General features: G+C 39.7%; 5 protein-coding genes across 8 annotated transcripts in view; 2 read left to right on the top strand and 3 right to left on the bottom strand.

Moving 5' to 3' along the window:
• Positions 1 to 59: 59 nt before the first annotated feature.
• On the top strand, positions 60 to 5,366 carry acot13 (acyl-CoA thioesterase 13). Its single transcript, XM_016270818.1, has 3 exons — positions 60 to 391; positions 522 to 706; positions 4,165 to 5,366. Exons 1-3 carry the CDS (start codon positions 311 to 313, stop codon positions 4,319 to 4,321), a joined length of 423 nt encoding a protein of 140 aa, XP_016126304.1. The 5' UTR covers positions 60 to 310; the 3' UTR covers positions 4,322 to 5,366.
• LOC107584319 (uncharacterized protein C6orf62 homolog) lies at positions 4,397 to 9,313 on the bottom strand. Its single transcript, XM_016270896.1, has 3 exons — positions 9,101 to 9,313; positions 8,785 to 8,919; positions 4,397 to 5,618 (listed from the first exon to the last, which is right to left on the bottom strand). Exons 1-3 carry the CDS (start codon positions 9,311 to 9,313, stop codon positions 5,493 to 5,495), a joined length of 474 nt encoding a protein of 157 aa, XP_016126382.1. The 3' UTR covers positions 4,397 to 5,492.
• A 1,328-nt stretch (positions 9,314 to 10,641) lies between these two features.
• On the top strand, positions 10,642 to 14,544 carry gmnn (geminin DNA replication inhibitor). 4 transcript variants are annotated; one of them, XM_016270814.1, is made up of 9 exons: positions 10,661 to 10,728; positions 10,809 to 10,886; positions 11,405 to 11,466; positions 12,258 to 12,353; positions 12,444 to 12,600; positions 12,717 to 12,799; positions 13,036 to 13,146; positions 14,152 to 14,243; positions 14,452 to 14,544. In XM_016270814.1, exons 3-9 carry the CDS (start codon positions 11,413 to 11,415, stop codon positions 14,537 to 14,539), a joined length of 681 nt encoding a protein of 226 aa, XP_016126300.1. In that variant the 5' UTR covers positions 10,661 to 10,728; positions 10,809 to 10,886; positions 11,405 to 11,412; the 3' UTR covers positions 14,540 to 14,544. The 4 variants fall into 4 exon arrangements, with proteins under 4 accessions (XP_016126303.1, XP_016126302.1, XP_016126299.1 ...); XM_016270813.1 differs by lacking the exon at positions 10,809 to 10,886 and having other exon boundaries at positions 10,643 to 10,728; XM_016270817.1 differs by lacking the exons at positions 10,809 to 10,886; positions 13,036 to 13,146 and having other exon boundaries at positions 10,642 to 10,728.
• A 138-nt stretch (positions 14,545 to 14,682) lies between these two features.
• armh2 (armadillo like helical domain containing 2) lies at positions 14,683 to 16,824 on the bottom strand. Its single transcript, XM_016270895.1, has 3 exons — positions 16,380 to 16,824; positions 14,807 to 15,274; positions 14,683 to 14,711 (listed from the first exon to the last, which is right to left on the bottom strand). Exons 1-3 carry the CDS (start codon positions 16,822 to 16,824, stop codon positions 14,683 to 14,685), a joined length of 942 nt encoding a protein of 313 aa, XP_016126381.1.
• Positions 16,825 to 17,948: 1,124 nt separating this feature from the next.
• The window catches only part of ripor2 (RHO family interacting cell polarization regulator 2), a 59,426-nt gene continuing 55,073 nt past the window's right edge, over positions 17,949 to 22,301 (bottom strand). The window contains exons 18-20 of the mRNA XM_016270894.1: positions 20,923 to 21,029; positions 20,715 to 20,805; positions 17,949 to 19,352 (exon numbers count right to left, since the gene is read on the bottom strand). Coding sequence (XP_016126380.1) covers positions 19,252 to 19,352; positions 20,715 to 20,805; positions 20,923 to 21,029 — 299 coding nt within the window. The 3' untranslated portion in view covers positions 17,949 to 19,251. The remainder of the gene's footprint in view (positions 19,353 to 20,714; positions 20,806 to 20,922; positions 21,030 to 22,301) is intronic.

Raw genomic sequence — 22,301 nt, 5'->3', positions numbered from 1 at the left:
CACGACTCAGATGAATCATGAACGACCCGTTATGTCATAATAAAAGTCCCCATAGCCGAATGGTCAGTCTTAATTCTGTTAGTATTCATAGATTGACTTATTAGATCTAGTTGACCTAATTAGATGAATACAATGCAGTTTTTCATTAGCTATCTGCCGTTCTCGTCGTTGTGGTCTAGGGACTTTGCCTAGGAAAATAATAATAATAATGCTCTTATTTTGTACAACATTTGGGCGATCTTTCAAACATTCTCCAAGAGTGAACCTGACTGTCCTTCACTGAGTTTAGGTATTTGCAGTATCAGCGAAGATGTCAATGTCGCTAAATACAATCAAACAGATCATGAGAGCGATGGTGGATAGTCCTGGATTTGACCGGGTTTTAAGTAAGGTAGGTGTCGAGCGAAATCTTTGGTTAAATTCAGTGCTTCTCGTTGGAGATCCACACATTGATATGCAAACCAGCCAGACCAGTTCACTCTGCGGTAAACCTACTGAGACGATCGACATGTTGTGCTCAGGTGGAGGTATTGTCAGCAGCCCCTGGGAAAGTGGTGTGTGAGCTGAAGGTGGAGGAGGAGCACACTAACAGAGGAGGCACTCTTCACGGAGGACTGACAGCTACACTGGTGGATGTGATCTCCACCACTGCCATCATGTACAGTGAGAGAGGAGCTCCGGGGGTCAGCGTGGACATGAGCATAACGTGAGCTTTTGCCTTTGTGTTTGACTGATACTGTATACAGGACTCCTGTGTCGTGCATGTGGACTGCGTCTTGTGTCAGCTGCCGCTGGGTGCCGCTGGGTGCCGCTGCATAAAGTAGATTGCGTGTCACGCGCACTTAACGGCAGAACGATATTGAATTAATTAACAGTATGTTGCTGTCAAACATACGATTTATTACATCGCGGAGTTCATTTGTACAACAAAAACTGAGTTCCTATATTAAGATTAAAATGTGTCTTATGCCCCTTAATGCGTATTTTTCATTGTAAGTTTATTTCCAGTAGCCTGCTTTGTGCAATGCATTTTTCATTTTTGCATAGATTTGACAGTTCAGCTGTATCATTTGTAATTATAAAATAATATAGAGACTATGCAGAGGCCATAACTAAAAAAAAAAAGAAAAGAAAAAAGAAACGTTTTAATCAAATGTGCCACCACTAACTGACACTTGCCAATCAGCCTTGCATTGCGTTGTGAAAAGCCTGTGTCAAGGTCAAGCACACTTCTGAATGGTTGGTGTAAGTTTCATAACGCACGTTAGAATAGTAGACATCTTTAGACATCTACTTTATGCAGCGGCACCCAGCGGCAGCTGACACAAGACGCAGTCCACTGACACGTGTCACAGGTTTTACTGACACATGCCACTGAAAACCGGAAGTGCCACCGGAAGTATCACTGAGCATAGCGGCATGTGCCAATGGCATCTGTGCGTCAGATGTCATGCCACTTAATGTTAAAACTGCTGCTGGGACCGGTGCAGTAACTCCTCAGTGTTGTTACTGTTAAATAAAACTCATTGTTTTCGCAATATGAATGAATGAATAGAAGTTTTGAAAACATTAAAATTGAAATTTAATTGAATGATTTTTTTTAATTAAAAAAATAAGAAATGTTGCAACTGCCTACTAAGATTATTAGATACTATTAACTAATAGCATTACTAGAATTAAAACTGAAAATACAAATAAATTAAAGCTATATTGGAATATTCAAAACGACTAATAAAAAAATACAAAAGCACATGGCAAAATTACTAAAACAAACTCAAATTTGATTGAAATATAAAAACAAAAGATTGTATAAATAACTACTATAATAGTTACATAAATGCAGTGGTTTGTATGTTGGTTTCAAATACCTAGCTCAAAACAGTCTTTACATTTTAATTATCTTCTCCAGACTATAATTTCAATATAATATTGTACAACTGGGCCTGTATTCACAAAACATCTTAAGGCTAAAAGTAGCTCATAACTCGCCGATTTAGGAGAAAATCGTAAAAATAATGGGCGTGTCAGTCCTAAATTTAGGACTCCTAAATTTTTGTTCTAAGAGTATTTCACAAAGCGTTTTAGCGCTAAAGTGAGCTCTTAACTCTGTGAAATGTTAGGAGTAGTGAAGAGGACTCTTTAGTCACTAAGACCAAATCTGAACTATCCTAAAATGGCTGTTGCCAGCAATCTACCTCGAGTCGGAATATAAACATTTTTAGAAACATTTGACGATAATGAGCTTTTAAAAAGGTATCGGCTTTGGTTTGGAGGTTATCCCAACTCCAAATTTTTGATTATATCCTTAATATAGCTGTTCTCACGTCCAGTTTGGTTTTCTTTTATGTTTGCATGTCTTACTATCAGCCATGATTATTCTACTCTGCTAATTAAAAGTCTGTTTATATGCATATTACCAAAATTTTATTAGTCGCAGAAAAAAAATTCCACATGAAGTGGCAACATCACGCAGTCCATGACAGACAAATCGTTAACGGCTGGTCTATGTGGTAATACACATCGGGCAGGACATCCACCTAACATTCATCGACCTCAAATATGGCTTATCATCTGAAATATGTATGTAGTAGCAACTTTACAGTTCACGTGTTTGCTCGGAGTGTGGAAGCTGAACAGTGGCACGCTTGGGCTACTGCAGGACAGATGGAGGCGCCGGTGCCATCATTGGTTCTTAAAATACTTCGTCATTTTTTGTCGTACAGATAAGAGTAATGCATCCTTTGTATCTGTAAAGACTCTACGTTTATTCGTGTGCACTCAGAATAACAACGAAACGTTGAGCTTTTGTAAAATAATGAAAGCAAACAGGATGCGCTTTCTGCCGTCTCAGACTCTTTGAGCTTGAGCGCGTCACTTTGAAACTCTGTGTATGCTTGCCTTATTACAGACATGAACAATATATCTATAGAGAGTGAAACTTTTAAATGAACCAATTCAAATAGAAAACAAATATTCTCAGATTATGTATTCCGTATGAAACATGCATACAGGCGCATACTGCGGAGACGACGAGTCAGTGTCGCCGACTTCATCTCTTAAACCCAAAACAGAAAGCACTAGTGTAACAAATTAAAACATTAATGCAGTGTACTTGCTGTTTCCCCCTAACACATTCATAATTATAGCCTTTTTTGCGTGCGCTTGAGCCCTTATTAGGCAAAGGCGCATTATTATGATGTATATGGTTTAGTAATAAAAGTGCGACTAATAGTCGACTAATGCTTAAAATGAATGACTACTAGTCAACAAGAAAAAATCTTTAGTCGAGGGCAGCCCTAATGCATATTGACTAATTGTTTACGAGAAGAATAAGATGCATTTAGACAATTAGCTGACACTTGGCCTGCATTTTAAAATCTTTATTTGAATGTGGCAATTAGCAATTTTATTTTTAAACCTTTATTTGAATATGGCAACATAATTGCACTCTTCAATATTTCTATGAATAAACCTCTGACAGAGACCATCAGCCAATCACTGTGTGCATAGTTAGTAAGCATGCTTACATCATCCATAGCAACAAGGTCAACCCCGCCCCCTTACTCTTAGCTTAAGACTTCTGTCTATTCTTTACTAAAAGTTTGTGTCCGCAGCTTTGTGAATAGGTTTTAAGAGAAAACTCTTAGTTAAAAACTTTTACTGCCATTTAGGAGAACTCTTAGTGGGAAGATAAAATGTTTTGTGAATAGGGGCCCTGTTGTATGAACAAGTGAAAACAAAACCACAACAGCATACTTTGACCCTATTCAACTATGCAATGCAGGTAGCTCTTAGACAAAACGTTTAACTGTTTGCTCAGGGCAAATGGCTAGTTATACATTTATTTATAACCTTTATTGGAATGTGGTTTCATATTTTTGCCATTTTATGATATGTACTCGACTCGTAATTGTATTAGGCTGTTAGATGTCAGGTTGCTACTGTGACATATTGGGGCACGTTGTCACAATGTTCAACTGTACCTTTTCCCTTGGTTAATAATGACGGAAATGTTCAATAGCTTTTTTTGTGTTGTTGTTGTTGAATAAAAGTGAAATGGAGAAATAAGTGTGACAAATAGTCCCGCCCGGTCTCAATTAAAAAATAAAATGACACCCATTCATCATCTTAAATGTACTCAAATTTGTTTGCTTTGTTTAACAGATACATGAATGCAGCTAAAATCGGAGAAGACGTCCTGATCACAGCTCAGGTTTTAAAACAAGGACGGACATTGGCATTTGCAACAGTAGATCTCACCAACAAGGCGAATGGAAAACCCATTGCTCAGGGAAGACACACTAAACACCTCGGTAGCTGATTATGTAAAAGACGTGAAACATGTTCTTTGTTACAAAATAAACTCCAGCATAAAAATCGTTGCACTGTGTTAGGATATATTCAGCAGTGTTTATTTCAACAGAATTATTCAAACAATGGGTACATCAAAGTAAAGACAAAGACCCACCTTCCCCTTCGACGTGAACTCAGAATTTCAAAGATATTTTTAAAGGATTTTTATGCCTGAAGAACGGACAAAGATGGCTTACAGATACCAAGTCCTAAGCACTGCAATATTTAGTACTCTCAGAACAGGGTGGTTCTCAATGAAATTTCTCATTAGGTACACAAGCTTTAACATACCCACCACCAATGATTACATCCGGTATCAGTAGCTTGTATGTATATCTCGGAGTTGCTCAAATGGTGACAATTACCATCCCAACTATCCCAAGAAAAAAACACATCAGAATTCCTCCAACAGAGTTTGTCAACCATTTTAGATATACATCACACACCGCACCTCCGTCCCCATCAGGCACCACTCCTCCAGAAATGATAAAAACAAACAAGGTTTGTCATATTATAGGCAAGTAATGACACTCAAATTAAAATGTCCAGCAAAAACTAAGGCAGTAACTGAATGAGAAGCAATGCCTACACCAAACGAGTTAACAAGTGTTGTTCGCCTTGTAATAGAAGCCTTTTGAGGAAGACTACCCAAGCTCTTTTGTCCTGTCACTGACTGTCATTACTCATGAAATCCCTACTCAATATAACAGACATGTTAACTTTCCCTCACAACAGTGATGTTAAAGCCAGTCCAACACACGAGGACCACACGTGAGAGACCCTCTGTCATTGGTTTCCTTTTTTTTTGTTGTTTTGTTTTCGTAACGTAAAGAGTTCCTTCGGTGACTGGTATTGTTGACGGTGCAGCTCCAAGAGAACAACCACTCAAAATCAATGTTCATGCAGGTTCAAATAAAAACTGATCAAAGAGAGGGGAGATGGGATGAACCAAAGCAAGATTGGTTGAGGGAGGAATTAAAAAATAAATAAAAAAGGAGCTAAATTAAATCTCACGATGAAAATGAGTGGTTAACAAAAAGGAGAGTTCCAAGCACAAGTTCATATCTATTCAACTGAGGGATTTGTAGATGAGGTCAACTTGCTTCGAGGCCTCGAGGGGTGTCTTCCGTGCATTTCTCCTAGTCAGGCATGTATGGGCGGAGGTGGTCCTCGATGTCTCCAACCCCCCAACAGGTGAGCTGGTCCTGTGGCAGGTAGAGACAGAGGCTGCACAACTTGAAAACGGTGAGCTTGGTTTTTGGAGTCTGTTGAAGAATGAGACGACAAAAGAATATTAAGACTATTCGTAAATACTATATGCAGTAAATATCTGGTATTGCAAGGTGTATAGTTATTAGGAATTCAATAATATTCTGGGCAATGCTGATAAGCCAATAAATTTCAATATGTTATTTCCAAGAAGCAAAAATAACCAATATAAAAATAAAAAAGGTTATTAAATAGTATACAGTAAATATTAGGTTATTATAGGTTTTGCAGTTATTGATTAATTGATATTAAAATTCTGGCCAATTAAGATTACAAGGAAATTTCGGTTACGGTCCATAAACAATAAAATTACAGATATTAATAAATGGTTAATATATATTTAGTTATAAAGTAAATATTAGGCTATTATACAGTGTATAATTGGGAATAACAAAAAATTCTGGTTACTACTGAAAACATTTTTGTTATTGTCAATAACCAATTAAAATGGCCACTGTAAAAATTATATTAAAAAATTATATTAAAGGGGTCATATGCAATTTCATGTTTTCCTTTCTCTTTGATGTGTTACAAGCTCTTGGTGCATAAAGAAGATCTGTAAAGTTGCAAAGACTGAAGTCTCAACCCTAAAGAGATATTCTTTAAAGTTAAGACTAGTCAACACCCTCCTAAAACGTGTCTACGTCACTGTGTGGGAAGATTTGCATAACGCCGCCCAAATGTATACGCAAAGAAAGGCGGCGTGACTTTGATTCTCACTGTAGTATTGTTGCTGCCACCACCATGTTGTGAAGACGCTGTGTGTTTCGTTGTGAAAGTGAAACTACTTTGTTTGGTCTTCCAAAAGAGGACACGACTAGAAATAAGTGGTTAAGTTGTATTTACAACACTGTTCCAGAACAGTTCAACCCAAATATTCAGATGTGTGCAGCACATTTTATGGAGGACTGTTTCCTGTGAGAGTAGACTACTCACTGTGTGGGAAGATTTGCATAACGCCGCCCAAATGTATATGCAAAGAAAGGCGGCGTGACTTTGATTCTCGCTGTAGTATTGTTGCTGCCACCACCATGTTGTGAAGACGCTGTGCGTTTCGTTGTGAAAGTGAAACTACTTTGTTTGGTCTTCCAAAAGAGGACACGACTAGAAATAAGTGGTTAAGTTGTATTTACAACACTGTTCCAGAACAGTTCAACCCAAATATTCAGATGTGTGCAGCACATTTTATGGAGGACTGTTTCCTGTGAGAGTAGACTACAATGCTGTGCACAAAGGCTGTTTCTATAACGTGGGGCAGTTCCAAATTTGCAAGGACAGTCTGGAGCTTCTGACTCACAGCCTGTAAGTACGTTTTTTATATTTAAAGAATTTGCCACTAAAGATTTAAACGCGAGTTTTGAGCAGTGTAGCGCTTGTTTGTTGTTTCTACGATCACAAATGCAGACATGGTTTTATGTTTACGGGGCGCGATACGCAACGCGTAAAAAGACCGTATAAGTCTTTATAATCCATAATTATGTATTATGTATGATGCATCAACAAATGGTTGAAGTGATCTGGAACAGTGTTGTAAATATAACTTAACCACTGATTTCTAGTTGTGTCCTCTTTTGGAAGGCCAAACAAAGTAGTTTCGCTTTCACAACGAAACACCCAGTGTCTTCACGACATGGTGGCAGTGGCAGCAACAATACTACAGCGAGAATAAAAGTTACGCCTGTACGTTTTTTTATATTTAAAGAATTTGCCACTAAAGATTTAAACGCGAGTTTTGAGCAGTGTAGCGCTTGTTTGTTGTTTCTACGATCACAAATGCAGACATGGTTTTATGTTTACGGGGCGCGATACGCAACGCGTAAAAAGACCGTATAAGTCTTTATAATCCATAATTATGTATTATGTATGATGTATGATGCATCAACAAATGGTTGAAGTGCTCTGGAACAGTGTTGTAAATATAACTTAACCACTGATTTCTAGTTGTGTCCTCTTTTGGAAGGCCAAACAAAGTAGTTTCGCTTTCACAACAAAACAGCGTCACACACCGCAGCCTTGAGTGAGCGGCGGTGGGTGGGCTTGAGAACTGCACGGCCGGCTTGCGGCAACCACATGTGACGACCCCTGGTCCACGGTGAAAGCCAATTCGGTGATCCACAGCGCGAAGTTGATGTATTTCCTCAGCGACCAGCACGGATCAGCTCCAGGCATAACGAAGCGGATATCGTCCTCTTTTGGAAGGCCAAACTTATGCCGCTTTTCCACTGCATGGTACGGCGAGGTACGGTTCATTTTTGGGGGGTTTTCCACTGGGTACAATACCTGGTACTTTTTTTTAGTACCACCTCGGTTGAGGTTCCAAGTGAACCGTACCGTTACCAAAATGTGACGTGTAAACTCTGCTGATCACGGATTGTCCGGAGAGAATCGTCACTACCTGTGTCACTGAACTTGCGACACAAACACAAAAGAAACGCTAGATTTAAATCAGCACAGCTAGCGAAGGATCGAACGCAACTGTTTTGAACGAGCGCACCTTTTTATAACAACCAAAAAGTTGTGTTGTCTGTTGCGGAAGAACAGACGTTCCTCTCGTTGATAGCAGAGGAGCGGATCCAGCGAGAGCTTGATGGGGTGATGCGGAATGAAAAAGTTTTTTTTAGGAGTCGTGGTAGTAGAGGCGGTACAACTATAAGGACATGTGAATAATCCCGCCCACTCTAAAGCAGTACTGAACTGCAGTGGAAATGCAAACCGTGCCGTGCCGAACCACGCAGTGGAAAAGCTCCAAAAGTAGTTTCGCTTTCACAACGAAACACAGTGCCTTCACGACATGGCGGCAGCAACAATACTACAGCCAGAATAAAAGTTACGCCTTCTTTCTTTGCGTGAACATTTGGGCGGCGTTATGCAAATCTTCCCACATCGTGCCGTAGATATGTGGGGGCGTGTTAGAACGAGCCGTTTTAGGTAGGCGTGGTTGACTCTTAACGTTTATAAAGAATATCTCTTTGGATTTGAGACTTTAGTCTTTGCAACTTTACAGATCTCCTTTATGCACCAAGAGCTTGTAACACTCCAAAGAGAAAGGAAAAATTTAAAATCACATCATATAACCCCTTTAACACAAAAAAGTTGATAATCTTCATGACATTCTTAAATATTATCCATGGACCTACATATTTCATCTTTTATTGAACCAACCTGTAAGTGCTGTCTGTCCACAAAGAGAAAGACAGACTGATTGGGGTTGTTCATAACCATCCCAGCCTTGTCCTTCCGACCAACAGCATGCAAAAACTGCTTTTCATAGTCTCCATGATGAAACTCGAACTTGGCCTGTAAATGTTCAAAAGCAAATGTAACTATTACATTTGTGAATGGATTTCTATGCATCATTCATGCCTATTGTGCATGTTGAATATGTGGTGTTATGGGTTTGAATGAGCCCATAACCTCAAATACGAGGAATAATAAGCAAGCACCACAATTTTTTTTGGCAGAAATTACATATACATACCTGAACAGGCCTGAATGGTTCATGTTCAGCCCCTTTCCATCTAGAGAACAGGAGACAGACAATCTTCTCAATATCATTGCGGGGCCAAAGGATAAAGTCCATCTCCTGGGTACAACCTATCACATCCTGTACAGATTTAGAAACATCAGTGAGACACAAAAAATAAGGGCATAAAATGGGCCCACGAGCTCTCCTGCCACGGTTGAGTTTCATTGTGAGGCTTTTATTTTGTGGCTGGCTAGCAAACTAATGCTAGCTAAGCTGAATACACACGCACGCCACCGACTGATAACCTGGTTAAAGGGAGCTACATCTCTTTTTTTTATCCAGTATGAGATCTACGAGAGCATTCAAAGCTAGTATTCATCAATAAACCGACTGTTACATTTTGTTTTTTGCCTGTTTTCTGTTTGTTATCGCGATGCTAGCAGAGACTGGCTTCGATGCGTGGCTGGCTACCTAACGTTAACTATTGTTTCTCGCCATTTTTTTCTCGTGTTGACTTCCAAGCCCGTTGCGCTCCGAGCAAGTACTGCAAAACAATCCTAACACGTCTTAATACACCGAGCTCAGTGCAAAAACCCGCCCCGGATGGATCGATCCTCGGCGGAGGTTTAGTTTGATGGTCTCCCGTTTGTTTTCGAGCTTTTCCACAGTCGTCACACACCCGTATAAGCCATGTCAAGATAAACTGACAAACCGACCGAAGTCCTCCGTTCTCTCAGGTAACAGACGGCGGCATCTGCAGCGCGGTGGACCCATAATGATGGAAGGAAAGGGTGAAATGTCTTTCGAGCGCTTCTTTCGACTGGCTCGGCCCTTTGATCTGCGTTCGTCTGGAAAATAACAAGCGCTCCTCGCTGAACAAACCACTCAAAATGGCCGCTGCGCGTCACGCAGCTGTGCACACGTGACCGAGGAGGAGCGCGTGCTGCTGTCAGCTGGGTTTATGAAGGCCAGTGCTGTGACCACGGCCGTAGGGTTTGTTTTAACGTCTGTGACTAGCGTTTTCCCTTTTCTTCACAACATGTCTCAAACTTTTATATAATGCTGCTCCCTTATTTATAACACAAAGACTTTTTGATGTATTTATTCAGAAATGCTGTGAAAAATATAATTATTGTGGAAAACTCCCATTTTTGTCTGTTACAAATCCGTTTTTCCCCGAGTAAAAACAGTAGGTGGGGTCGGTTGTAACGTGGATTAAATTATTAAAAGGTACTTAAACTGTCAAAACTTGGAGGATAGACAAGTTGAGTGTAGATACGGACATAATCAACTTCTCAATCAATTCAATAACATTTCATTGTCGACTATACTATATTAAATAGTTAACATTATATAACGCATAATACTAAATATACATAATGTACGCATAATTTAATTGTGCGTAGTCCTCACCTTAAACACGGACAATATTTTGTGAAGTGGATAGAAATTATAATATTCTTATAGTGAAATTAAAAATCCCTTGGCTGTTTGTTTATGTCAGCCTCTCAATCCGCGCGAAATCCAGAGTCACGTGACGGTACAAAGGCAGTACTTAAGCCATTGGCGCGCTCTTCTCACCCAAGCTGTTGTGCTTTAGCGGGGTGTTAAGAGCAGTCTGTGTTTATCGTGCAATTTTCGTAAGTATCGTCTTTGACTTGCTAGGTTTATGTTGGCTTTTGTTGAGTTTTAAGGACTGGCCATGTGTTTTTAAATGTAGAGTCTGTACGAGTGTGGCTCGATGGTCTTCGTGGTCTGGACACAAACAGAGGCCTAACGGACACCGCTTTTTATCTATGTATGTGACTTATAGTTATACAAGTATAACATTTATGTCTTTGAACGTTATATAGGTGGCGACCGCGTTATGAGAATTAATCCACAGTTCTGTTTATTGTTTTAAAACATTTTGGATGTCAATTAGTGTTACAACGTTGTTTCATTTGTAATCTACTGTATGAAGTGCCAGCTGCTGTGTACCGTGCTGTAACTTAATGTTAAAATGTCTTGGCAATCTATTAGTTTGTCTCGGTTTAGGCTGATGGGTATGTCAACTAACATTTACGTGTCTTAACTTTTGCTGTGTTGAGAACCATTAGCATAATTTTATGTTTCCAAGAAGAGGGCTGTAAAACCTGTGCTGAATCTAAAATTTGGTGATCTCTCATCAAGAGAATCTTAAAAGCAATTATTTGTGGACTGGAAGACTAAGTGTAGGGGAATGAATTATTTCAAAGTGAATGGAACACAATGTGACCGTTCAATTAATGAAACTCACTGAAGTTACTGAATTTTTTTTTATTTTTATTTTAATAGGTGAGAACATGAGCTCCATCAGAAGACCCAAGCATGCAGAGAATCCCTCTGAAAACATCAAGGTATGTGAGAACGTCTTGCCCTAGGCTTCGTAGATGCAATTACTACTCAAAACTGATTGCTGAACCAGTGTCCTGTTGGGTGATTAAATTAATGGGGTTTTGAAAGAATCTGGCAACACTCCCATAAACTGATGAATGTCCCATTTTAAAGCTAGTCATTAGTGGTTTTATAGCGGCCATGTAATGATCCCTAGATATTATTCATAAATTTGGATTACTTCAATTGTCTGCTGGAGTATTTTCAAAAAGGAAAGAATGACATGAATGTCTTTAACTTGATCAAATTTCCCATTTAGGACAAACTCAACTCAGACCTTGTTCTGTTTTTAAATTAATCATTGTCCATAACTGTGCAAACTTGTCACCGTTTTAAGCGAAAACATTAACCAACTCCAAACTTGTAGTTGGTCACAAGGAGACTTCTGTGGCGAGTTCTCACAGTAATTACAGGTTAAAGAATGTTGCAGTAAGATAATGCAAGCGGCCCAATCGCTGTCCGTGGGAATTGGAGGTGTTTCCAGCGTGCAGCTGATGTGTGGCCTGCCCCTTTCCCACACTTGTTAGAACTGTTGATATGCTGAGTTGCTCAGATACTTTGCGTGTTGCCATCTCGTACTGACAGCTTAACCGGGTGTAAGAGGAGAAGAATGACTGTTGAGGCAGGTGAATGGAGCCTGTTACGGTGTGTTTGGATGGTTGCTTAACTTTCGTTCTCGCTGAAATGAGCCTCTATTCTCAATATTTGACACTTATGATACTTGAGGACCCTGAGATTGCCTTTCTTTTCTCAGAAGTTCCTTGTAGTACCAACATCTGGATCAGGGAGGAGGACGCTGCAGGTCCTTCAGCCATCTGCTGTCAATAAGAGCCTTGGGCGTATCATTGAGGTACGTGACAGTGGTTGCCATTTTAGATGTTACAAAGTGTCAACTCTTTAGTTGGATGGATTGTGTTAAAGACGGTCTCACCCTGTTTAGAATGGCAAAGCGGTTCCAAAGAGAAAGATGTGGAGTGCTGAGCAGGCGAAGGGCTCAAAGCGGGTCAAAGCAGAGGTGGCTGTAAGATCCACAAGTCCAGAGGATGAAAACCAGCCTGAGGGGGTCAATCAAGAGGCCTATGAGCTCATGATCAAAGGTAAATGCTGCCCTGTCCAGTTTGGAGAAGTTGATTGGTTTTACGTTAATGCAAAAGCTGTACCTGTTAATACGGTCATAGTTAATGTGTGTGTGGTACCCCCCCCCCTCCTTCAGAAACTCCTGGGTCCTCCTACTGGAAGGAGGTAGCAGAAGAGAGGCGAAAAGCCCTGTTCAGTGTTCTCCAAGAGAATGAAAAGGTAGGTTAATCAATGGGTAATTGGCTAATCATTAGCCATTCTGCTCTACTTCTCTCTATAGGGCTGATGAGTAAGTTGTTCTATAGTAAAGGTTGTCTTTCATTTTTGTTTTTTCTGCTTCTAAAAGGCTTATTTCTATAATTGATTCTTAATGTCGTAAACGCTGTTCTTTAATCGTTTGATTAGGAGTGTGGTGCCTTTTGTTCACTTGTTTCTTTACGTCATTTCAAAATTAGTTGCACAAAGACATTGATGCCAAAGATGAACTGATTGCTCAGCTGAAGAGTGAAAATGAGGAGTTGCAGGAGCTGGCACAGCATGTACAACACATGGCTGATATGATAGAAGTAAGTGCTTTGTGTACAGTATAGCTTTTAATCCACTTGAAGCCTGACATCGATGTTTCTGGGTCCAAATGCTTTAAGATGCCTAAAGAAAACCGACTGCTAATCTACACCGTAGTACTACTGAACAATCATTATCTTCAGCTCCATACCGAATCACTGGGTACGCTTATGTACTGAAAGTGTAGGTATTTTTTTCCCCCTCGCGTTTAAGTTGTCCACCGACAATAGCAGGGTTTCCATTTTTCCCTTCCAACTGTGCAACCTGAAATTGTAAATGCGCCCAATGGAAACCTGTCAGTTTCGTAAGCTCCTCCCATAAACTGCAAGAACTTTATACACCTGTATGAGGTGGGTTTTCGGGCAGTTCGGGGGGAAAAAAATGCAGTCTCAAACTGCAATGGAAACCATTTGTTTTCATTACAGGTCACCTGGTGTATGCAAGTCACATGATTATTCTCTAATGTACTATAACCTCCAAGAAATACCGCATGCATTGCCGCTCAAGTATAAGGGGCTTTCCTTGCCATTAGTGCTTGGATAACCTCTTATTTACACTGCACATGTCTATGGCGCATTGCGGTTCCAACACACCCGCTGGAACTGATCACGGCCGCTCTATGCTTGCGTCTATACCAGTTGCGGCAAACATACACGCATGCGTGTCTCCTTCAATTTTAAAATAAAGGCTAGTGCAGTGGCTGCAGTTTATGTAAACCTACCAACATCCATCGCCATGACTTGCGAAAGGAGAAAAAAAAAAAAGCTTAGTCGCATAACATCCATTAATGGAAATGCCATTGCGCAATAGTGTCCCGGTTTTTGTAGTTTACACAGCCAACAATACTGCTATGGTCCGTCAAGATGATTATTCTTGCTTTGACCGGTAAACCGTATTTGTGGACCGTGGTGATGGTGTGTGACTACCATTAGAGTGACTACAGATTGAAGTTACCCACCTCAATGTCCCGAGTTCTGTCTCTAACTAATGTCTGTTTTATTTCTCAGAGATTAACCGGCAAGAGTCCAGACAGTCTAGAGGAGCTGCGTGAAATAGCCTTTGATTCTGAAGACGAGGAGGAAGAACAACAGGAAGAATATGCTGATGAGAGCCAGGACCATGTTGAACTGAGCACAGAACAGTCACATGACCATAATGTGCCACAAGGATAAAACCACAACAGAAGCTGAAATTGTCAACTGAAAAGAACCATTATGGCTTTTCCCTACCCCACCCCCCAAGTTTCTTTGCCTTTGAGAACACGTGCACCTTTTGTTTTAATACTTTTACCCTTGCTGTAAATGAGCTCCGGAGGAACAACATGCTGATGAGAGCCAGGACCATGTTGAACTGAGCACAGAACAGTCACATGACCATAATGTGCCACAAGGATAAAACCACAACAGAAGCTGAAATTGTCAACTGAAAAGAACCATTATGGCTTTTCCCTACCCCACCCCCCAAGTTTCTTCGCCTTTGAGAACACGTGCACCTTTTGTTTTAATACTTTTACCCTTGCTGTAAATGAGCTTTCATTTTCAGTACCTGTAGTTAATGTGCATGTTCACTGCCAGTGTACAAATGTAAAATTGAATGCATACAATGGAAATAAACTCATATTTTGTACACATGCTTTTTTTTTTTTTTTTTTAAATGGCTTACCTAACATGTGACCACTTTCAGTGTAAGTGCAGCCCTTCAGTTCATCTTCCTCATGCAACGCATCTTTCATTGAGTTCCGCTGGAATCCTAAAACCTTGAGAAGCTCCTGAGCATGGTTTAATGGCCATTTCTCCCAGTCCAGACTTGCCAGTTTCTCCAGACTGGACTGCAGGGCCTCCGAGCCCTTGAGGTGGCAGATGATCGGGATGTTGTGGCAACCGAGGATGTTGAGCAGGTAGCAGCTCCAGTGCTGTGATGTAAAGGAGAGTTTGCTGGTGGGCGACACAAACTCCAGCAGGGTGTCAGGGAGCCCAAGTGCTTGTGCCTTGTCTTGGTTGGCGACATGGAGGTAGCAGATTGCACTGAGGCCTTCAAGAAGTCGAATGATGTGCTGATCTGTAAGGTCAGGTGTTTTCAGGAGCTCCACCATGCTTGCCATGTACTTGTCTGCTGCATGTTCATAACCTCCTAAAAGAGTTTAAATAATTAGTAGGGTCTGTAACAGTAGAAGCCCTTGCTGTGTTTCACTTGACACATGGACTGTTTTTGCTCTTCCATCAAAGATAATGCTTCCAAACAAGGCCATAGCAGAACTGTTGTGCTTGGGAGCATAGATGTGTTTCATTACTAAATCTAATAGCGTAATGAGCTGGCGATGTGGTTTTGCATCTTGTTTATGAAAGTAATCATGAGCATTGTAATGTTCAAGGCAGGCGTCAGTAGACCAGGGGTGTACTCCAGAAAGTGGTTTTGTTAACTCTGAGTTTGTTAACCCCAGAAAAGGGAAAGCAGGGTCTTTGGTTCCAACAAAAGACCAAACTAAATCTGAACCTAACCTGCTGGGAGCAGGTTTTCTTTGGTAAAACCAGTTTCTTTGGGTCTCCTCCCCCTTTTTAAAGTGTAAACAATTGTTTAAATGCCTCCATTCATTAATGCTGCAAAAATGCTTTTTTTGCCTTATTTCAAGTAACGTTACAAATCTAAAAATTCTTAAACCTCTTCTTGGAACATGATCTTTAATATCCTAATGATTTTTGGTATAAAAGAAAAATCGATCATTTTGACCCATACTGTGTGTGTGTGTGTGTGTATATATATACCCGTGCTGGTTTTGTGGTCCAGGGTCCCAAATGTAACGTTACATACCACAGCCGTTGGTAGCTACCGCTAGACGGTAACGTTACTCGATACGCAGCTAATCACTTGCTTTGTTTTTAACCTCTTCTTGGAACATGATCTTTACTTAATATCCTAATGATTTTTGGTATAAAAGAAAAATCGATCATTTTGACCCATACTGTGTGTGTGTGTGTGTGTATATATATACCCGTGCTGGTTTTGTGGTCCAGGGTCCCAAATGTAACGTTACATACCACAGCCGTTGGTAGCTACCGCTAGACGGTAACGTTACTCGATACGCAGCTAATCACTTGCTTTGTTTTGAACGCATTGTTTGCCAATGATTCACTGCCCCCTCATTAAGACCACCTGCTGGCGATTTTGGTTTCATATTTCAAAATATCACTTAAAAAAAAAAGGCGTCCGCCTGTAATATAGACATGTTTTTTATCACCTGTGTAACTTAATATCCCGATGTCCCGAGCTGCGTCTGCTCTCACTGCTGCGGGCAGCAGCGTGTTCCGGATCAGTCGACCAGCCTTGAGGATCTTATTCTTGTGGCTTCTGTCTGCTTCTTCCAGACCAGAGGCAAAATAAGGCTTGATGTAATTAACGTACAATGAGGAGAGGAACCGAATCATGCGGCTGCCGGTCTTGAACACGATAAAAAAAAAAGGCGTCCGCCTGTAATATAGACATGTTTTTTCATCACCTGTGTAACTTAATATCCCGATGTCCCGAGCTGCGTCTGCTCTCACTGCTGCGGGCAGCAGCGTGTTCCGGATCAGTCGACCAGCCTTGAGGATCTTATTCTTGTGGCTTCTGTCTGCTTCTTCCAGACCAGAGGCAAAATAAGGCTTGATGTAATTATCGTACAATGAGGAGAGGAACCGAATCATGCGGCTGCCGGTCTTGAAACACTTCAAAAAGCTTTTTTCAAAACAGAATGTTATCGTGACATCCAGTTAGTACGTTTTCATAAAATGCCTTTTACACTTACAGAAACACCTTTTTTAATGTCCATTTGCTTCAGAAAAATGTTAAATGTTAATGCTCGGTTCATTTAATGAAAATGAACTAAAGCAGCACAATTACTGTTAACATTTTGTCATTATGTAATTTCGTTACGGACAACATTAATCATTTTTGTTGCCATTATTACCTGAAACTGGACTGTGAATTTCTAGTTCCCAGCATGCTTTGCCATGGACTGGATCACGAAACTGCTGAACTTGTGTTATTTTGTTCTACAGTAATGAACAACAGCTGTTCTAATGTCTGTGCAGTTCTTGATCATATTGTACATATAGTAAAAATTGTTTAAAATTTACCATGCACTACAGGCATTAAAAACAGCACAATGCCATATCTGATAATTATGTAAAAATAAAATTTATTGCCACTTTCAGCAGAGGAAATACAGTAAACTCAAAAATGAAAAGAAAGGGAACATTAGCATTGTGACATCAAGTGAGATCTGCTTTCATTCAAACAGTAGTAGCTAAAGCTATTGCAAGCTGTGCGCTCAAGCCCTGGACACACACAGTCACGCGCTCACAAAACCATAACAACAACAGCTTTCCTATCAAGAAGGACATTAATTTACATTTGAATGAGGTTTGAACAATAAATGCATTTGAATTTCACTGAGCTTCAGTCTGAGATGAATACAAGGCAAAACATGTTAATTCAACCTTCTTACTTGATATCTCTGTGCAAAGAAAGAAATTCTCAAGGAGTGATCACCAATGCCCAGGGACAAATACTGTAACGGTGGTCATTAGACAAACTCACAAAGAAAGAAAACAGTCATTCACTTCTGTGACTGAATACAGAAAAACAGCATAAACAAAAGTATTATTTTTGAATATCTGTTATAGATAATTCTGATAAATAGAAACCACAAAACGGCCTTAAATATATCGAGTTCTGTATCATTATGGCTTTAGGAGTTTGTGCGGTAAATGCCAAATAACATGTTAACAGTAACACCAAAACAACCACCACACAGTTGTGCTTGTGAGGCATATACTTCAGTAACCTTTCTGTACTCGGTACATTCCTCGAAATGTGCTCCTTTGATAGATTTAAGCCCCTGCTTCCGTACAATTCTCAATGTCATAGAAAATATTGCAAAAATAGGTCGGGTGATCTACAAAACTGCGTTTTAATTGCCGCCATAAGCGTAAATTCACATTTGAGAGCTTTAAAGATCGACACAGGGTGTGTAAACGTGTCAAAGTGAGGCAAGCGTTCGGTTACCAAAGAGCGTTTTCTCAGGTCGGGTGTATTAGCATACCGAAAAGACATTTAGGAAAGGTTCCCTTGAGCACAAATACTGTATAACTCCATGAATACACTGTTAAAAGATGATACTGATCAATAAAACATCTTTCTATATGTAAAATGCCAACTATATATACTGTATATATTAAAACAAAAGTCATAGTGAATAGCCCCTCAATAATACCAAATCCTGACTGTACCTAATCATATTGTGAACTGATGTTTAGTACATCGTTAAAACAATCTGTTAAAAAATAAATAAAACAAATGATATTACAGTCACATGACACAGTAGTACAGTAACAATAGGCACAGAAGCGAGTTTGGATCACAGAGCAAAATATACTTTCAGTCTTCATTTACGTACAAACCAAAAACTCACAGTAATACATGACGCTTCTCTGACTGAATATAGTGTAAAAGTGCTTTTTCAGATACTCTGACGGGCTCCAAACAGCGCTTGTTGTAAGATCCCATGCGCTCAGGCATTATACCAAGTTAATGCAAGTGTTCACTACAGGCTTCGTCCATAGAAATATTTTCTTCTGACCAGTGAAGGCAAGCAAGCGCAGTAAATCAGCAGTGCACCATCCACACCGGTTTTTTCAGTAGTCCATACAACCGGCTGGGTCCAAACAGCGCACAAAATCTTTCCTTTCCCAGTCTGTCCAGATCAAAAAAACTCAAGCAGGGAGCATTAAAACAGTCCCTTATAATCCCTGAAACAGAACGGCACGTACAGAGGAAAACAAAAAATCCCAGGACAACATTAAAATAGGATTTGCTTTCTATTTACACGCCTCCAACAGTGCAACTGCAATCTGCAAATAACTAACTTCCAATAATAACACTCTTATTGTTCAATCAGCAACACTGTGACACGAGAAGCAAACATCCTGCAGAAAAGGAGAGTCTGTGATGAAGGTCTCAAGATATGGGCCTAAATCGAAGACCAAGCTTCACTTTCCCCTTGTTAGCAGGTGGTGTGTATTTCACGTCTGAAGTGTGCAGGGTCACAGGAGGGATAACGAGTCGTTTTTCTAAAATGAAGTGGTAACAGCGTTACCGCGGCGAGTCCCCAGCCGCACCATTTCCCTCGGCACTGTGTCCAACTGCTCGTATGCCAGCCGCCCGTCTTCACCTGAGAACAGAAACACACAAACATGCTCTGTAAGAAACAGGAAGGCTTTCAGGTGATGTTTACAAGCATTGAGACCATGTATGATATACATGTACATGTTTAAGACCTGCACAAATAAAATTGATATTGAAATTGAATTGTCTTTTACTTTAGTTAGTTAAGTTTGGGGTCAGTAAGAATTCTTTACGAAATTATTCAGCAAGTTCGCATTACATTGAAAATTACCCCATGATTTACACACCCTCAAGCCATCCTAGGAGTATATGACTTTCTTCTTTCAGACAAATACAATTGGAATTCTATTAAAAAATGTCCTGGCTCTTCCACGCTTTATAATGGCAGTGAAAGGAGTGCAAAGAGATGAACGTGGAAGTGCAGAGGAGAGAACAAAACAAAACACTGGTCACTAATTAGAAGTACAAAACATGGATTTGTGGTTACACTTTATTTTAAGGTGTCCTTGTTACAGTGTAATTATACATACAAATACATTTAAGTACTGAGTAATATTAATTAACTACATGTACTTACTATATGGTTAGGGTTAGGGTTTGGCTTAGGGTTACTTGCATGTAATTATGTATAAATTATTGTTATTATAATAGTAAGTACATGCAACGTGTAACAAAGACACCTTAAAATAAAGTGTTACCGGATTTGTAAAGAAAAATGTCAGGGGATTTCGATATAAGCCAAGAAGAGACTGGTTTTCCTTTGCTGTAACCAAAACTTGGTTCTCACAAGACTAGCATATTCTCACCGGATCTTACGCTACGTCTACGTCCTCCGTCATCCGCTGGAACGCCACTCTCTTATGAACGTGTGAGTGGAAACTAGAGATAAAGTTTTAAATATGTAGATTTTCTTACAAAAACACATTGATTCACTTCAGTAAGCCTTTATTCACCTCCCCAGAGCCAAGCGGAGTACTTTTAATGATGGATGTATGCACTTTATTGGACTTGAAAAACTTAAACCCCATTTACTGCCATTATAAGCCTGGAAGAGCCAGCACATTTTTTTAATATAACTCCAATTGTATTCGTCTGAAAGAAGAAAGTCATATACACCTAGAACGGCTTAAAGGTCAGTAAATCATGAGGTCATTTTCATTTTTGGGAAAACTATCCCTTTGAGACTTGTTAAGGAACCGTAGGGACCCTGGTGCAAGCATACTTCTAAAAGTTAATCATAGTCTTTCTCTTCTGGGAAAACATACCAAAAATACACATGTTTGTCTAATAAAATGCTGTCTAGAATGGGGTCTCAGTCAGATTTACACTAATTTGCAGACAGAGCATAAACTGACTGAACTGACTAATAGTGCAGAGGATGTGGCATTCGTGTGACTGGATGTTTTACCGAAAGTGAGGAGGGTTTCTATGGCAATCTGGCAGAGATCTTCATCTGCTGACTCACACAGTAACACCACAGCATCAATGCTCTCCACAGCCTGAAAATAACCCCCGACAGACAGAGAGGCTTAATGAAAAGTCTGGTAAACAATCACAGATATGATTTAATCTTCAGTTTAGTCTTCAGTGTGATCCAATCAAAGAGGCGAACTGACCTGCAGGCAGCTCAGAGCGGCACATGCATCTCTTGATCTGTCTACTTCTGATAAGGCTTGTGTGTAACAATCAACAGCCTGTTGAAGACAAACAAACAGACCAGATTAACTTCATCGCCTCCTGGTGTCCTCAAACAGCTGTACTGCTGCTACTATGATGATTCAAATTTGCACATTTAATTTTTCAATATTTAATCATATACTTATGGTTTCTTTTTATTCTTATTTTTCTATTTCCTCATTTACATTATTTGTTATTTTATTTGTACATGATTATGCAATCATGAGATATGCATCTAAGATTGTTTCCATCAGTTTTTATGCATTTTTGTTTTTAACAAGTTTGGGGTCAAGTTTTCGTTTTTCTTTTTTTATTAAGCAAGGATGCATTAAATTGATAAAAAAGACAGTTCTTCAGAATTTTCCATTCATCCTGATTAAAAAAAAAATATATATATATATACAGTATATATATATATAAGAAGAAATGTTTGAACTTGAGCAGCAAATCAGCATATTAGAATGATTTCTGAAGGATCATGTGACACTGAAGACTGGAGTAATGATCCGCATTGTTTCTCACTAATAACTTAACTGAACCAGCACATGCCCTTGATATGAATTCTAAAAGTGACGTATGTTTAAATGTCAACTTGAGCTTTGAATCCGTGGTGGAAGGAAGTAGTTCCACACAAAAGAGGTTTTTATTAGGCACTCCGTTTGTTTCTTGTTTAATTACACAAAAAACAGTCCAATTAGGTGCACATCAATTAGGCCAAAAAAGCTCAATGTGGGTGCTGCACCATACAAAAATAAGAACGAAAACATCAAAGTAGGCACACCACAGCTCCAGAGATAGAGAAGTATTTAAAGGGGTCATATGATGTTGCTAAAAATAACATTATTTTGTGTATTTAGTGTAATGAAATGTGTTTATGCGGTTTAAGGTTCAAAAAACACATTATTTTCCCCATACTGTACATTATTGTTTCTCCTCTATGCCCCGCCTTTCTGAAATGCGTAGATTTTTACAAAGCTCATCGGTCTGAAAAGCGAGGTGTGCTCTGATTGGCCAGCTATCCAGTGCGTTGTGATTGGCCGAATACCTCAAGCGTGTGACGGAAATGTTACGCCCCTCACCATATTGTGATGCCCTGTCCAGCCGGAGCGACAATTCAAAAACATGAAAAGGTCATTATAAACGAGGCATTTGTTGCATCCAGTGGGGACATAATTACTGATTATAATGACTTATAAAACCATGTCTGCATTTGTGATCGGAGAAATGACAAACAACAAGTGCTACTCTACACTGCCCAAAACTCGCGTTTGAATCATCAGTGGCAAATTCTTTAAATATAAAAAACTTACTTACACTG

Source organism: Sinocyclocheilus grahami, unplaced genomic scaffold (genome assembly GCF_001515645.1).
Source record: "Sinocyclocheilus grahami isolate Dianchi unplaced genomic scaffold, SAMN03320097.WGS_v1.1 scaffold58.1, whole genome shotgun sequence".
Lineage (NCBI taxonomy): Eukaryota > Metazoa > Chordata > Actinopteri > Cypriniformes > Cyprinidae > Sinocyclocheilus > Sinocyclocheilus grahami.
Note: the sequence above shows the minus strand (reverse complement) of the source record. Positions and strands in the feature narration are given on the sequence as shown.